We start from the raw sequence: 16,174 nt of genomic DNA, 5'->3' as shown, positions 1-16,174 counted from the left end.
GAACACAAGAAGCACAAGCAGAAGGCTTGCAAAGTACTTAAAGAGTGAAGTTACACATTATACTTAGTCCATACTAAATCTGTGGAATGTTAAATGGCATTAAAAGTTACAATGTGCTGTGAGCAGTTGCACATTACAAGTTAATACCATTTTTTGCCTACACAGCTCTGATTTGTCACCAGAGGCCTGGTGAGAAGGGATATAGCTAGGAGCCAGGACACTTGGGCTCTATCCCTGCTCTAGGTTTGTGGGAGAGGGAGATGACAGCAGCGCATCCTGGGATGCTAGAGGACTACAAAGTACTCATTTTATCTCCATGAAGTTACCCTAACATTAGCTAGGTAGGACTGCCCAACTTAAATATATGTAGGTTCAGTTCTTGACCCAGTTTTATTGCAAGCCTAACAAGCTCTAAACTTCAAGTGCAAGCTTCTCTTTTGACCTCTCACTGACCTTGATGTGTTTTGTCAGCATAGCATTGGATGTCCAGGGTGTTGTAGCATCTGTGTCTTTACTGAATTTCACCTCAGCAGGACCCTGTTAATAAATACAGAGACAGCTATCGTGGAAAGAAGCAGTGCATCATGTTACGAATGCTTTCTCTGGAATCTTCATCACTGTATTGAACTAAGCCTACAGTGTCCAAGAAAATATCTCACAGAGCTGTTAGAGGGAGCACTCTCCCCTTGATTTCTCTCTCTGCCTGTGATACAACACTGTGTCTATGCATGGACCTGAGAATGTTCTGTACAGGTGGGAAATACAGAATTTTGGAATGCAGCCCTCTACCAGCCTGACCCAAAAGCACAGCTTTTGCCTTGTAAAACACCACATTTTGTTTTAGAGAGCCTCTCCATGCACATGTTAATTTTAAAACACTGCACAGTACAAAGCTGTTGCCATTGTCAAGACATTTTCAGGGCCACTAAGATTGTGAGAGTTGTTTTAATACTTCATTTTTTCCATCATTGTTGGTTTTGCTAAAATCTTAGTCAAATTTGTGATTTTAAAAAAAAAAACAACCTTGTGCAGTATGTTGCAGATGGCATCAAGAGACTGGGAGGCAGATCATTAGCAACAGCAGCCCACAGGAGGAGAACTGATGGAGTAATTCAGAATTACAAAGCTGGCTTGTACCTCCAGCCCACCACTCTCAAATTCTACAAGCTCCCAGCAGCTTTGCTTCACCCACTCATTTATTCTATAGTAAAAGGGGTATGAGAGAGAACAATTTGATGCAATCTTCTTTTCAAAAGCCAGTTTTATGTTTCTCAGAGAACAGGCTAAGGCAGTCAAATATCATGGAGGTATATCAGGGATAAGTTTGGCCCTAAATCTTAACATGCCAAGAACTGAGGGGCACAGATGGAAGCAAGCCAGTTGCAAAGGTAGAAAGATTAATTCTAGCAGGAAATTGACATTAGAATTCAAGCCCTCTCTTTCTTGGTAGGCTAGGAAGAAAATTATATTTTTCAGTATGGCTTTCACAAATACCAAATTCATTTGCTATCATACACCCACAACAGATGGACAACTGGTTTGGAAAAAGTAAGAATCGACTCAACCTTTCTATTCCTCCATTTTATTTTCTTTGTTTCCTAGCTTTGGCTGGGGCCAGAAGAGGACATATCATAGGACAGCATGTTGCTGTGATATTTCTGACTTCTCCCAAAGATATACCAATAATGCTGCTCCGAAATTGAGACCTGATATTTTTAGGGCCTGCCTGACATCACTCACTCATAAGCAAAGTCAATTTTCTGTTAAATTACGTGGTGTAATATCAGGCAGGACTGGAAAAATGGAAATAGCTTAGAAAGCAGCGTAATGAGCAGCTGATGTGAAGCTCTGTGACATGCCACCCACCACATACTAGAAATAGCCTCAGTTATAAAACCAGCAGTGAAGTTTATACAGCTGGCATGAGGTTTAACTCTGCATAAAGGCTCAGCAAAACATCCTCTTTCTTCATTATTTTAACTCTGGGATAATAGAGCAGATGATGTACCTGCATCATGACAATAGGATCTATCGAGAAGGTCTGGTATTTGAACGGAATGTGAACAGTCTCCTTGGGGCGCAGGTAGACCTGAGGCCTGGCGTTATCACCAAGATGGAACATGTCTTCTTCTATTGGTGTGACAGTTTTGGTCAGCTCTTTGAAGTGTCTCCATTCCCTCGTGTCCACAATAACGCTGGAAGACAATTACAGGCAGAGCTGCTTTGAGGACACAGCTGTTCAGGAGCTGGTGTCCCTCTGCCCCATCCAACAGGAGCCTGAAAGCCATGCCTGGTCTGTGATATACAGTGAGGCAAAGGAGGAGAGACTGCAACCGAAAGGCCTGAGCAGATGCAGAAGCAAGGGACTGAAGCAGAACTTCATCAGCCAGACAAATCTTTGGGCTTGGGAAATGCAGAACTCCTTGCTACTCCAACACATATGCACTGCCACCCCAAAGCACACAAACATACACTACACAATGAGAGAGATGAATTTCAGGGTGGTCTCTACTTCTCTAAGTCAGTGGATCCTAGCCACTGCTATAGGCAGAACAGTCAGAATAAGGAAGTGTGAAAATCCCTTGGTTCTTTGCTTTCTCAGCTAATAGCTTGGGAGTTCTTTTCCAGTTGGATAGTCGTAAGACTAGTAGGGGCAGGTCAGGGGGGAACGAAGGTGAATGGGTCTCTGGAGAGAGAAACGGGTTATTGATGTATCATGGAACATTCATTAAAGACAGACCTCCCTGTGCTGAGAGAGCCTGAGCTCTAAATAAAGAAGCACTGAGCTCCCTTGCAGACTCCTCCCATGTTCAAAATCCTAGTGCTAGCACAGAGCTAAGAGGTACTTATGTAAAGGTCAGGCAGGCTACCCTGAAGAGGAAGCAGGCCTCTGGTCCCTACCTGAGCTCTGGGTGGTCAATCTCAATTGTCACTGTATGTTGGACGCTGTATGGGTTTTTCAGTGCAAACTCAAAGAACTCTGCTGTCCCCAGGGTAGCATAGAGTATGTATTTGGTGGTGATGGCCTGATTCAGCATGTTGGAGATGCTCTCGGCTTTGATGCGCTCCCGGTAGGCATCAATAATTTGCAGGTCCCTGGAGTGCTGAATGCGCTGTTCATGCTGACCCTTTTAAGAGAGAAGCCTGTGAGCAGTGCACTTGGCAGAGTTCCTGTCTTCTGTTTTTCCAGCAGCATTCCCTCCCTCCCTCCAACCCAGACATGGGAAAGCACCAAGGTGTTTTGCAAAGCCCAGCTCTGACTTTCCCTCTGGCCACAAAGGTATTATGACAGTGCACCTTGCTCTCTCCTCACCATGAGGGCTGCTTGTCTCCTGCTGAGGTCCTCCTGCGATTCAAGCTGTCTCACCATCACCATCCTCTCCAACTTCCGCCTGCGTATGGCACTGGCCTCACGGGTGGTATGCTGGAAGGCAATGCTTACCTCACGCAGGCGACTGAATAGCATGGCAGCCAGCTCACTGTCCACATCTGCCAGCTTCTGTGCCTGGGAGACATTCTTAGCTAAGTGAAAAGGTAAGGAGGACTTTGGTCAGAGAGATTGAGTGACTCATTGACCTGGAGGCAGAAGACAGAATGAGAGGAAGCACTGAGGGGAATACATTGAGGCAAGAAAGGGTTCTATACCAGCAAGCTGAGTGAAGGCATTCCCATGAAAGAGGGAGGCTGAAGGACAGCTGACTAAGTCTGGTTAATGGTGATGGCTGAAACAAAGCTAAATGCTTGGCCAAATGGGAAGCATTGAGAGAAGAATCACCCAAATGATTAGAGAACTGGAATACAGGCCTAACAGCAAGAGACCCCAGGAGCTCAGTCTGTTCAGCATTTCATATAGGAGGTTAAGGGCTGGCTTGGTCACAAGCTGTAAGCGTCCACATCAAAAATAGGAATTGGATAAAAGGGATCTTCAGCCTGTGAAGCAAGGCTCTTCAGCCTTTGAATGAAAAGCAACAAGCTTCAAAGACTTGACGCTGAAGCCAAACAAGTTCAGACAAGAAATAAGGTACAAACTTGTAACAGTGGAATCGTTTACAACAGGGATTCACCATCACTGGCAATTTTATAATCACAATTTGGGTGTTTTTCTTCTAAAAGGCATCCTCTTGTTCAACTCAGAGTTAACCTGGAGAAGTCCTAGGGCCTGTGCTATGCAGGTCAGAGTGGATGGTCATAATGGTCCACCTTGCCTTGCAATATGTGAGCTGTATTTTGTTTCAGTAAGAGCCTTCAGAGTAGCTGGAACTGACACTAAAAGTCCCTCTTGGAGTAATCAGGACTGAAATCTGTAGGGGAAGCCAAAAGTCCCAGGCTGGCTGTGTATATTACCGTTTCTAAAGCTTTTCACAGAGAGCAGGCAAATCACATTTCACCCGAATCCTTGCCATCAGGCCACATGTAAACAAAAAAGAAAACCAAGTGGGGCATCACAGTACATTAATTCTCCCTCGCCTATTGCTGGATACCATCAATGAGCAAAGTTCTGGTAAAGTTCCTCTGAGTTACGGTAACATAAATACAAGGCCTAAATTAAACATGGAATAAATAATAGGGATCTGAATATTATGGGATTACAAGTACATCCTAATGTCCTGCTAATTGCACAGATAAACGCAAACCTCCAAGTGGAAATTAATGATATGCCCCTCTTCTTAAGCAAAACCTTCCATTTCCAGCAACATACAAAACACACCTATGTTTTCATTAGAATGAAAACTCCTCTTTTCTAGTCCTTTCTCCTTGTTTTTTCCTCAACAAAACTGCCACTGGAATTGCTCCCGATTGAAATGCCAGCCCCATATTTAATATATGAAATTCACTCCACTACTAAGCATCTGATGCATGGGATTAAACTCTCTACATGACATGCAAGCCTGCACGACGGTTGTTTGCATCTCACTGCATTACATTTTCTTTAAAAATTGGTAAACCAGTTCTATTTGCAGGTTACCCAGGCCCAATTTAATTTTAAATCCATCTAACTGCTTCCCAGACATAGGAAATTGGCTCACACAGCTTAAGCCCAAACACTCATATTTTAGCAATAGGTTAAGTGTCTAGAATGTTTAACTACATGGGTCATGTTTAAAATATAATGGGAGAGTGCCTGGCAAGAAAGCTCCCTCTCAGACCGCAAGCTATGGATAGTTGATAGTTGTTATCAACACAGGTGCCTTCTTCCAAGCTTTGCCAGCATGTGAGGCCAGCATACACAGCACAATATTTGGCATTTGAGTACACCTGGGCCAGAGGCATCCAACTAATTGCCCAGGCTCTGTGCTTTCCAACTCCTGCTGAACTCAAAGACAATATACGCTTGGGGAGACTATTCACCAGGATTCCTGACCTCCCAAAGATAGGAAGTGGAAGCCTCATGAGCACATACTTGGGGAATTGCCAGGTCAGGGAAGTTGACTGATTCCAAAATTTCGCCTTTTCTCCAACCTGAGCCTTCCAGGGTTGGATTTACACATTACAGGTAAGCAGACACAGCTGCTCATGTAAGCACCAACATGTCTCTACTGTGACATGCCATGGCCTCATGTTGTAGCATTGAGATATGCTCTTATTCAAATATCAGGGGCAAGAAAAGCCAATCTCGGGCAAGAATTCCTGTGCTCTGCAGAAGATCTCTTCTGGCCTGAAATCGAATTATTTTTATTCTCCCCACATCACAGGCTTCTTTTTTAACACTTTGTGAAAAACAGTATCAAATGATTTCACTAACTTGCTGGCTATTCTCAGCCTGTCCACAACTTCCTTTTCCTCCCAGAATACAGCCATTGGCTGAATAACTTGTATTAGGTTAGACATGGGGCACTGCAGGTCAACCTTCCTCATCACTGCTCATAAAAGAGTCCATTTAAGACATGCACGGATGCCTAATTGTACTTTCCATAGCTTTGGGAATTCTGTTTGTATTTCATCTCTCATGCACATGAGGCTGTCCTTTAAGAACTGGCACTTTAGTTGATTAAATATTTCAACTCCTCTTCTTGCAAATATACACCTATTGTCAACTGTATAACTGCAGTGCAGAACTCTAGGGGACTAAAAATGGGATTCAGGATGTGTGTGCATGCACACACTTGTGTATATAAACAGAGAAATAGGTTTGTGGCAGAGCATGCTATGAAGTGAACAGCAGAATAATAAGAGGTTACTTTATCTCCTTTAGCCTGATTTTCATTTACATTAGATGCTGACCTCTTGACATTGCCAAACCAATGCATGTAAATGAGATGCAGGCTTTAATTATTTAAAAGACTTTAACTGGCACCCTCCTAGGCACTGAGCATTCCTCAAGTCAGGGCTGGGAGGAAGGTACAACGCACTCATCTGATCCTAGCAGGAGGAAAGGATGTCCACTCTACACAGGTAGTGATTGCATCTGCTCATCATACTCTTTCCCCAGACCTACGTTTGAGCGGGTCATGAGACTTCAACAAGCAGTTAAAATTATGAAGGACTGTAATTTACAAGTTGAGCCTTCCAATCCATAAATAGCTGGGCTGTTGCTGTTACCTATATGGAGGACTGTAAACCACTGTTAGTGGAAAATCATCTGCCATCTCTCCACTCTTGTCATCATTCTCAGCAACTATGGATTAAGAGGACAGCAGATTCTACTCACAGGATCCGAGCTGTTCATGCCTGGAGAATAACGCTTGATTTCCACAAAGCCAAGTGCAGTACTGTGATGAGCGAGGTGAGAGAGCATGGCCTGTGAATCACCAACCCAGCTGACAGAAGCTCATGCAAGTGCACTCCTGCCAACAGCTAGCATGAAGGTAATGGCAGAGGGTCCTCTTATTTTGTCCAAGTTGGACATGATGTGTCAGTATCTTTGTGGTTAAAGCTTTCCTGATACAGACCCCATGGCACACAGTGCACAAAAGGGTGGTGCAAATGCCATTTAGTAGCAGGCGATGAGAGAAAGGTGTGGAATCTGATCACAGTTCAGCCTCTGTATACTTTTTGCAGCCTTGCTTCAACATACATCAGTCTCTGAGAATTTGCCACCCATGAATTTAAACAGGTTGCAGCCTCAGGATTAAAATAGTGTGGAGGCATAATGTAGTAATTCAGTAGAAGACAGAGGACTTCATGCTGCTGTGAAGTATGTCTGTAGCATGATATTCTGGGGGACAGCCAAAACTTGTGTTCACGGAGCAAGCACATACTACTGTGTATCAGTCAGCCACTTCCTTCTACATTTCTTTCAGCATGTGAGACAGAAAGTAGTGAAGAAATAAAGCAAGCAAGGACTTACCCCCACAAGCACTGAAGGAGAACAAGCTGCCTCCGTGGAAGCCACTGGTCCCATCATGTGAGGAGACGATGCGAGAACGGGGTGGTGGCAAAGAGTTCAGTTGCTTCAGCCTCTGCTCACATAGGTGACCTGCAGCACAAGCACAGCTTGTGAAAGAGGGGCCTGCTAAGTGCTGCTGCTGCCAGTGGACACAGCTCCACTGAACTCAAGAATTTGGCCTCGTGAGCTGAGTTTGTACAGCCCTTCTGGTCCCAGCTTAACCCAGTCTCTGCCTGTAGAATAAGAACAGTCCTTCTATCTAGGAACTTCAGGCTCATCCCTCTCACGGAGCCAGAACAAACAAGCATACAGACCAAATCTATGAGTCTCCAAGCAATGCTGATAAAGAATGCAGCTGTACTCACCCATGTGACTGAACCCAGGTGGGGCTCTTCCCAGCACGGTGCAAGGCAATTTGTGTGACAGGAAAGTTGTACATATTGATCTAGCATCCCCACCTGAGTCATGAAGCTTGGATATTTAAATATGTACACATGTATTAGTGCTTCTCCATCTCAGCGGGAAAGCACCATGGCATCCTACATAATCCATTTGTGCCCTCTTTTCTTTGACAATGGAATAGATCATAGCACGCACTTTGTGACTATGAAATAAAAACACCTTGATGGGTCAGGGTGGGCTTCTGTCTTCATGTTTAAGGATTCCCATTCCTTTATCATTAACAACGATAATCACACTGTAACATGAAGTCACATTTGGGAGACCTAGAATATGGCCTTGCTTTCTTTAGGTCAGGTTGGGCAGATGTCACTGTAGAAAATGCACAACATGGAAACCAGAGCAAGTCACGCATGTTTGAAAAGAAAATGATGATTGTTCTACAGAACTTTTTGGATGTTGCTATAGAAGATTTTATCCTTGCTATCGAACTGAGAGTGTGACCAAAAAAATCAGCAACAACAACAACATCTCATTCTCAACTACATTTGATAGGCTTTGGAGTGACTTCTGCTGAGAGCCCTATTATTTTAATAACTACTACATTTTTTAGGGCTTTTCCACAAGTGTCAGACCATTCCTCATTATCAAATCAGTGTAGATACCATGAGGATTTTACCATAGGTCTTTGCAATATGGAAGTCATACATTTTCTTTTCTAATATGTATTCTCAGTGGTTCCAGTAAAGGACCAAGGACTGCCAAGAGTCCTGGGAGGTGAAGTGTGTCAGTAAGAGGCACAGATTCTTCATGGCATTAGCCTGTAACACAAGGAAAGCTTGTTGTTTTAGTGTCTCTTTCTTCCACCTCCACACACATATATAAAGGGAACAAAAGTAGTCTGAACACTGATCTATTTACTGTGTTGGCACCTCTTTGAGCTCTGGGGATTTATGCTCATCTATAAGCGATCCCTAACTGTATGGGGTGCAGCTGTAAAGTTGTCTGTGTATTTACCTAACCTATAAATCTCTTCTCTGTCCTTCAGACAGGCACTCCATAAATGTAGAGTAGTATGGGAAATGCTTGACTATAGATCTACATGGCATTTAAACACTCAGAGCTGGATGCTGTGGGTCAGTAGGAGTGTCCTACATGCATTCTCCTCCACTTGCCCCATTTACATCACAGCTGGGGATGCTGGCAGCCTCCACAGATGTGGGTTGGGGTCAAAGCCATGCCATTCCTACCATATAGAGGAGAACATATGCTTCATGCTTTTGTAAGAACAGCTCCCTCGGAGTGCCCAGGGAATCATTCTGGTACATCCCAGACCGCAGCCAGGTACTAAAACTGCACAGCCCTTAGGATCTGGGTTGTGATGTCACCCATGAGCAAACTGCCTGCCACTACAGTCTGCAGGGCCACCTCCCTGGATCACAGACCATGCCACACTGTCAGCGTGGGGTGAACTACAAGAAAGCGGTTCCGGGGCTACTAGCACTATGCAGGTATCCTCGAGAGATCCCTTGCATTCAAGGACAATGTCGCAGTCCTGCACACATCTTTTTTTATGCATGCTCCTGCAAGCAGAACTTTAGCAGAAATACTTCAAGCTGTTTAATCCCTTGGCACATGTGCAGTGAAAAGGTTCATGCTCTCCACCACAGTTTGTGCCCTGCAGCTCTGGCAGTGTTACAGTCAAGGAAAGTGTAGTTCTTTCCTGGTCTCTTTCTATGCTAAGAACACCACTCCATCTGTAGTGGTTCCTACCCTTGTTTCATGGCCCTGTTAGAAGTTGTTAACCAGATGCATTTTGCTGCAGCCTGCATGCCCGGGGGAGAAGTCTACTTGATGAGTCCCACCCTGACAACAACCTTTGGTATTTAAAACAGCCTGCAGACCATTTCTATAAGAACAGCATCGTGGTCTAGAGACGCAGTTAAAAATGAATCCCTCCTCACACTCCCATGTGAACAACAGTCAGCAGCTCAGTTACTGAGAGCTGCTGATTCTTCACCCAGCGTAGCTGCAGTCAAAGAAACACAGGCACTTTAAACAAAAGCCGCACACCTGTGAAGGAAAAGATTAAGAGTAACAGCTGCTATTACTGCAGCTAAAGGAGATTGAAGGCATCTTTCCCTGTTTATTTTACTGTGCACTTGATGGCAGCTGGCATTCAGTCACTGTGGCAGCTTCTTCTACATAACCCGTTCCCCCTTATTGTTCATGTGCGTCTTTCACAACCACAAGGGACAGAAAAGTATTTGAAAACCCTTGGAAAATGTCATTGCACACTGGCAACCAGCTCAGGAACAGGGGCCATACCTGAAATTGCTTTGAACTCCCTTTCCAGAACAGATGCAATTACTGATGCTGATGCCCCTTTAAATATCTGCAAAATAGGGGCAAAATGGACACAGCAGATAAAGGCTGGGACTAACAATGCCTTTATTTTACTCTGTTTGGTCCCAATTCTGTTTCTCTACACAAATGCCATACAGTTTATAGAAAAGGTGCTGCTGCTCAGTACACGTTTAGAAAGGACTTTAAAAAAATTAATGTTATTGTGAAATCCAAAAAAATTCTCCCAAAAAATCAACAAGCAGCTGTATTATTGATGTGGTGGGATTTCTTTCCTTTTTTTTTGATTTGTCCTTTGTTAATCAGTTTCCCTTGCTGGGTTTGAGTTAAACTCCTCTCTGGTTTTGTGAATCTCAGGCTCTCCTCCTGAGCAGCTTATCACCCTCTTGCAGGCAAAGTATGAAAATGACGATTTAAGATATCTTATAATGGAGTTAATCTTTCTTCTGAAGATAAGGGTCTAAAACCTGGAGTCACTGCACATTTAGAGGCTGGTGAATTAAATACAAAAAAGCACCCAATCCATTCTAGGAAGCATAATGTTCTTACAAGTTTGGTTGTCTTATAGGTACAGCTTTGTGCTTCTTGTCTGTTTCTCCCATGTCTCCAGGTTATTCGACTAGCACCTAATTGAGTGTCGCTGTTTCCATATTGTCTGCTTCAAAGCAGCCTTAGATTGTACATTTGTAAACAAGCAGGCAGAAAAAATTCAAAACAGAATTAATGAGCTGTGTTTCCTCCTCTTTCTGCAGCCTTGTGTTATTACTGGCTATAGGCAGAGAGTGTGCATTGGATAATATGAGCACTAGGGTTTACAACCATGTTGATTCTTTTTCAAGCAACTGCAAATTCTCTCAGCAGCTCCAGTCAAGAGCTCAGCTGGGTCACAAAAGGGATTTTCCTTCCCCAGCTGCACAAGAACCTTTTGGGCCAAACACACTGCTCCTGTGGCAATGTATTTTGGACTTTGCCAGTATAAAAGCATTATGCAAGTATAGGAAAAAGTTATGGCAGATTTACACTTGCATTTTAAGTATAGGACTCACAGTACCATTGTACTAGGAATTCCTTGGTACTCACAGCATTTGTCCCAAGAAAGGAGCAGGAAACAATTTGTTCTTACTCTGAGACAACTGCTTTGGGGAATTAAAAAGATTTAACGAAGTCCAGGGCCTTTTACAGAAGCTGAAATTAGGCAAACTATTTATGCCACTGCTAAGCTGTTCACAAGCTGGGACACAGGAGCTGTGAATAAACAAAATGTAATCCAGAATGCCGATGCTTGGTTGAATGGACATCTGGTTACCAATACATCCCCAATAGCTCTGCAGAGTATGTACTTATGAGCTCCTCAGGAGTTCAGGCTCAGGCCTGGAAGCCTGGGCACAAAATTTCTTTCAGCCATTAGCATCCAGTTTCAACTTTCAGCAGTGTTTGTATTAACATATTTCCATGTGGGTCACAGTGTCCAGCAACTGGAGCACTGGGAAACTTGCTGCATTCTGAGCTCTGCTACTGACCTATCAGCACTTGGGCCACATCCAGAATATCTCCCAGCTGAGCCTAGGACCAGCACTGAGAAACAGACCCACCCACTTGCTCTTACTGTGTGGTTTCCAAGTCCTGCAAAGAGGCAGCGTAGATGGCCCTCACGCTGCTCTGAGGCTCTCCTGAGTCAAAACAGGCAGGGCTTGTTTCCCGGTGGCAGTACAGGCTCAGCAGGGAGTCAATACAGATTCAGCCATGGTAGCTGATTCCTCAGAGGTGCTGGAGACTTGCAAGTCCCGGTAAGGCCCTCTCTGCACCTCTGCATGTTCAGCCCCCCAGCAGCCCAATCTGTACAATGGGAATAAGGTAGCTTCCTGCCATGTACACAGTGATTTGAGGTCTGTAGGTGGGAAGTGCTGTGCAAGCACTAGGCGTTGCTGCATTCCACTGAGGGTAAAAATATCTCTGTTTTGGGAGATGATAATAACACTGAAGAGAGGGAGGGACATGATGCATCAAGCTGCTGAGGTACAACATAGAGGATAGGACACATTGATGATAGGACTGAAATGCAGCAAGGGAGGTTACCACAAGAGTTGTGTGCAGCAAGAATTTGGAAGAACAGAGGAGAAATCTTAGGTCATGTTCTTTCTCTAAGGAAAACCGTGTCACCTGTAAAGGCCATGAATCAGCCAGAATACCTGAAGTTCATTCTTACCAACATTAGCCAAGCACAGATGAAGTCGACCTTTCACCACTGCATGGACTCCTATGGGCTTCACCGAGCCATGCCGGAGAACGTCCCCGCTCATCACTGTGGTGTCCTGCTCATATTCAGTTGAAATGACCTCCAGCTCATGATGCACTTGAACTGCTGTCCGACCCTGGCGGAGCAGGTGCTGTGAGATGAAAGAAACCCACCCTGAAGCCAAAAAAGTATACATTCTGTGGGTCCTGCCCATGATAGACCATTCTTTCTACTTGGTAAATGATTTTCTCTGTCTGTGCAATTCTTTGACAGGTTTTCTTCAAATAAATGCTCTATCCAAAGTTTGCTGTTAGTTTTCTTTTCTAGCATACCTGAGGCTTTTTTTTAGCTCTTATGTCTCAAAAGTTAATCGCAGTTCATAGCTCATAGCTTTTATCCCTGGTGTAATGGTGTGCTGGTTGCAATAGACAAATTAAAACACCCTGTTTAGGGCAGGCTGAGCCTTCTCTGAGGTTCTGTGAGACTCAGAAGGTGGTGGTTTTGCAGGTTTTTCTTTCTCTTTAATTCTTTTGCAATGACCCAAATCGGTTGGGAGACGACAGAAATGAAACAAACTTGTGAATAATAAATAGTATTTTTTTTAACTGCATTTTACTAGATATCCAAAAAGACACAACTGAAAAGAAAGCTCTAGACTGGTTGGAAAAAAGCAATCTGGCTAGAAGTAGAAGTGGGAATGGAAAATGGAAGCTAATAACAATTAACATAATTTAGAAGCATGGATATATAAAAAATTGATAAGGAAACCAAAAGGGAACAAGGAGAAATAAATGGTCAGCACAGTTAAAGGAAGCAAAGAGGGAGACACTTTTTTAATGTATTAGGGACAAAAGCAATCCTCCCATGGTAGTTATCCATGACAAGATGTAAATGGTAGCCTTTTCAGTAAAAATTCAGAATGTTCCATAAAAGTTTCTGTTCTATATTTGGGGAAAACACAGAGAATATTACACATTACAGGAGGAGAAGGATGAAATACCATCTTTTCCAACAGTAACTCAGGAGAATGTTAAAGAGCAGTTATTAAAGCAGGATTTTTTTTTTAAATCAACAGATCCAGAAAACTTGCATTTAAGAAGCTTAAACAAGCTGCCTGAGAAGCTCTCTGGACTTTTAATGTTGATTTTTCAATAAATCTTGGAACACACTGTAAGTCCCAGAGGATTGGAATGCAGTTAATGATATACCAATGCTTAAATGGGGTAATCAGGATGACGCATATAATTTTAGGCCTGTCAGGTTAGTTCAGTACCAGGATGATACAGGATTTGATGAAGAAACAATTAAGAATATCATTATTCCCAACAAACATGGATTTATAGAAAATAAATCTCGTGAAACTATTGGTTAATAAAGATAAAAGTGTTGAGGTAACACACTTAGATATCTGCAAGTGTGTAAGGCCTTGGTGCTGCATGGCAGGTGTACGGCCTTGGTGCTGCATGGCATCTTGACTATGGAACCAGAATGATACAAATTCAATGTTGTGTATCATAAATGGTTTAAAGACCAGCTAGCTATGAGAGGTCTCAGAACACAGCGGTACAATGGGGACACATCATCAGGTGAAAATGTTTCTAGGGACATTTTATAGGGATTTGTTCTTTACCCTGCGTGTTTTACAAGTTTTATCAATTACCTTCAAGAGAACATACTATATTGCTAATTAAAGTTTGCATGTGATACATGGGTGAAGGAAGAGAAATACAGGAGAAGATACAGCCATGGTGAGTGTAAAGAAGGCATTTCAATATAGCTAAATGTAGAGTTGTTGGTCTACGTACAAAGTGTGCAGGCTGTGCTCACAGCATGAGGAACTCTAACCTTGGCAGTAGCAACTCTGAGAAAGGCTTGGGGGCTGTAGGGGATGATGATCATGGACTTTGAGGATACAGCTGAAAAGACCAATGTGATCTTGGAATAGATAAATGGGGAACAGGCAGGAGGCGTGGGGAGGCTGCATCACCTCTCTATTTGGTATAGTGTCCACTCAAAACTTGGAGGGGTTTCAGGGAAGAACCATGAAAATGATTAAAGAAACTAAGTGAAACTCTACAGGAGCTCTAAGTAAGTAGCTTATCAGGGAGGAGAAGCATGACTAGATTGATCACAGTCTTCAAGTACCTTCATGGTACTTATATGGTCCTGACATAGAAAACAGAAATTTGAGAACACTCGGATGAGTGGACAAAGTTCTACTAGGTCCAGGAGCTAGAAGTTGAAGTCAGGCAAATTCAGACCTGAAGAAAGACTGAAATCTGTAACAGCAAGGTGAGGTAGCCATTGGAACAAATTAAAAAGGGTTGCAGGGAATTCTCCAGGACCAGAAAGCCATAAGTCAGATAAGGTGTGTTTTGTTTCTGGGGAAGTCCTGTGGTAAAAGTGAGATGCCAGGCTAGACCATCAGAATGGTCATTTTTGGCTTCGGAGTCCAGGATAAAAAATCAGTCCTTGATGGACACAATGGCAGATAGGGCAGGGAGCAGAAAACAAAGCAGCAAATTAGGCAGGCAGCACAGGACAGGGAGTAGAAAGTAAAGCAGTAGATTGGGGAAGGGCACAAAACAGAGAATAGAAATCAGAGCAGTCGATCAGGCAGGGGAAGAGGACGGGAGTAATACTTGGGGAGGTGAGTGGATAATTTGTAGCCACAACAGATCCCCACCCACACTGCCTCAGGGGACCCAGCAGGATATGGAGCTTTTACCTCTCAGCTACTGATATGAATCCAGACGGCTTAGCAGTGAGCAAAAATTCTAACTCCCTCAGGGCTGTAAATAGTGGTGCTCAGACCATTTTCCCAGTGAAACATGTTTGAACAAACCATCTCCTAGCACTTGGCTCTGTTTGCTCCTCTTTCCTGGCAGCCCCAGTGGAGATGTATGGGAGTCAGTGGATCCAGAGCATGGACTGGGCCTTCCCTGCAGCACAGGCAGTGTTGCAACCCATACACAAATGAAGCCTGCTGGCAAGGCAAGAGTAACATATACTGCTGCTGCTTCTTATGACTGTGTCCTGTGAAGCAGTGAAGACCACTTACTCTCCAGTTTTGTCACTGCAACACCTTTCTGGAGCACAAGGAAGGAACCTCCCAGCACCACCCCTTTTTTGCCAACTTTGAAAAATCATTAGATCAAATTTCAGTGCCATAGAAACTAATGCTTATTCCCAAAACCCTCACAGAGTCATCTTCTTTACCACATAACTCAGGGCTGATATTTGCAATATTTATTTGCAAAGCTCAGAAACTCCAGCACCACTGTCCTCTGTACAAACATACAACAAAAATCCATTTAAAATTCTTAACACTCTAGGCAGGGGTTGTCTTATATTCTTTGAGAGTTTTTGATATTATTAGTAAACATGGGCTTGTTATGGGAAAAGTTTCCTACCTTCAACCTAACTGCCACAGATCCAATGAGCAGCAAAGAGTCTCCATCCCAGATGTCAATCTGTAGGGTATGGTTAGCTAGGTAACGCAGAAACCAACGTTGTTCTCCAGCCTTTAGGAAAGCAGGATCTACCAGATAATTTAGCTGCAGCCCTGAAGTGCCTGCAAGACAAGGAGTATTTTCCTGACCAAGCAAATTTAACAGTTACTTCTTAGCAGATTCATTTCTGAATTGGGTTCTATCAATGTGTCTACCTGCAGTCCTTCAATAATGTTCTCCCTTGGTAATGTCTAGTGCCTCATAGGGTGCTTGTAGACATGCTGGGATGCTGCTCTGACACACTGTAATTATAGCTCATCGGAGCAGGCTCAATGATTCATAGTTTCGTAGTTAGTAGGGTTGGAAGCGACCTGAGCAGATCATCAAGTCCGACCC

At 43.6% G+C, this 16,174-nt stretch overlaps 1 protein-coding gene across 7 annotated transcripts in view; it reads right to left on the bottom strand.

Annotated features, from left to right (window-relative positions):
• NPHP4 (nephrocystin 4) overlaps positions 1 to 16,174 on the bottom strand; it is a 148,664-nt gene that overhangs the window by 24,272 nt on the left and 108,218 nt on the right. For 6 of the 7 annotated variants that reach the window (XM_019511611.1, XM_019511610.1, XM_019511613.1 and 3 more), the window contains 7 exons: positions 15,740 to 15,900; positions 12,297 to 12,477; positions 7,289 to 7,417; positions 3,314 to 3,522; positions 2,902 to 3,128; positions 2,009 to 2,195; positions 454 to 537 (listed from right to left, as the gene is read on the bottom strand). In XM_019511611.1, the coding sequence (XP_019367156.1) occupies positions 454 to 537; positions 2,009 to 2,195; positions 2,902 to 3,128; positions 3,314 to 3,522; positions 7,289 to 7,417; positions 12,297 to 12,477; positions 15,740 to 15,900 (1,178 nt within the window). The remainder of the gene's footprint in view (positions 1 to 453; positions 538 to 2,008; positions 2,196 to 2,901; positions 3,129 to 3,313; positions 3,523 to 7,288; positions 7,418 to 12,296; positions 12,478 to 15,739; positions 15,901 to 16,174) is intronic. The other variant, XM_019511614.1, reaches the window with a different exon arrangement.

The sequence above is a fragment of the Gavialis gangeticus genome, unplaced genomic scaffold, assembly GCF_001723915.1.
Source record: "Gavialis gangeticus isolate Ggan-Ray unplaced genomic scaffold, GavGan_comp1, whole genome shotgun sequence".
NCBI lineage: Eukaryota > Metazoa > Chordata > Crocodylia > Gavialidae > Gavialis > Gavialis gangeticus.
The sequence above is the reverse complement of the archived record's forward strand: the minus strand, read 5'-3'. Positions and strand labels throughout refer to the sequence as shown.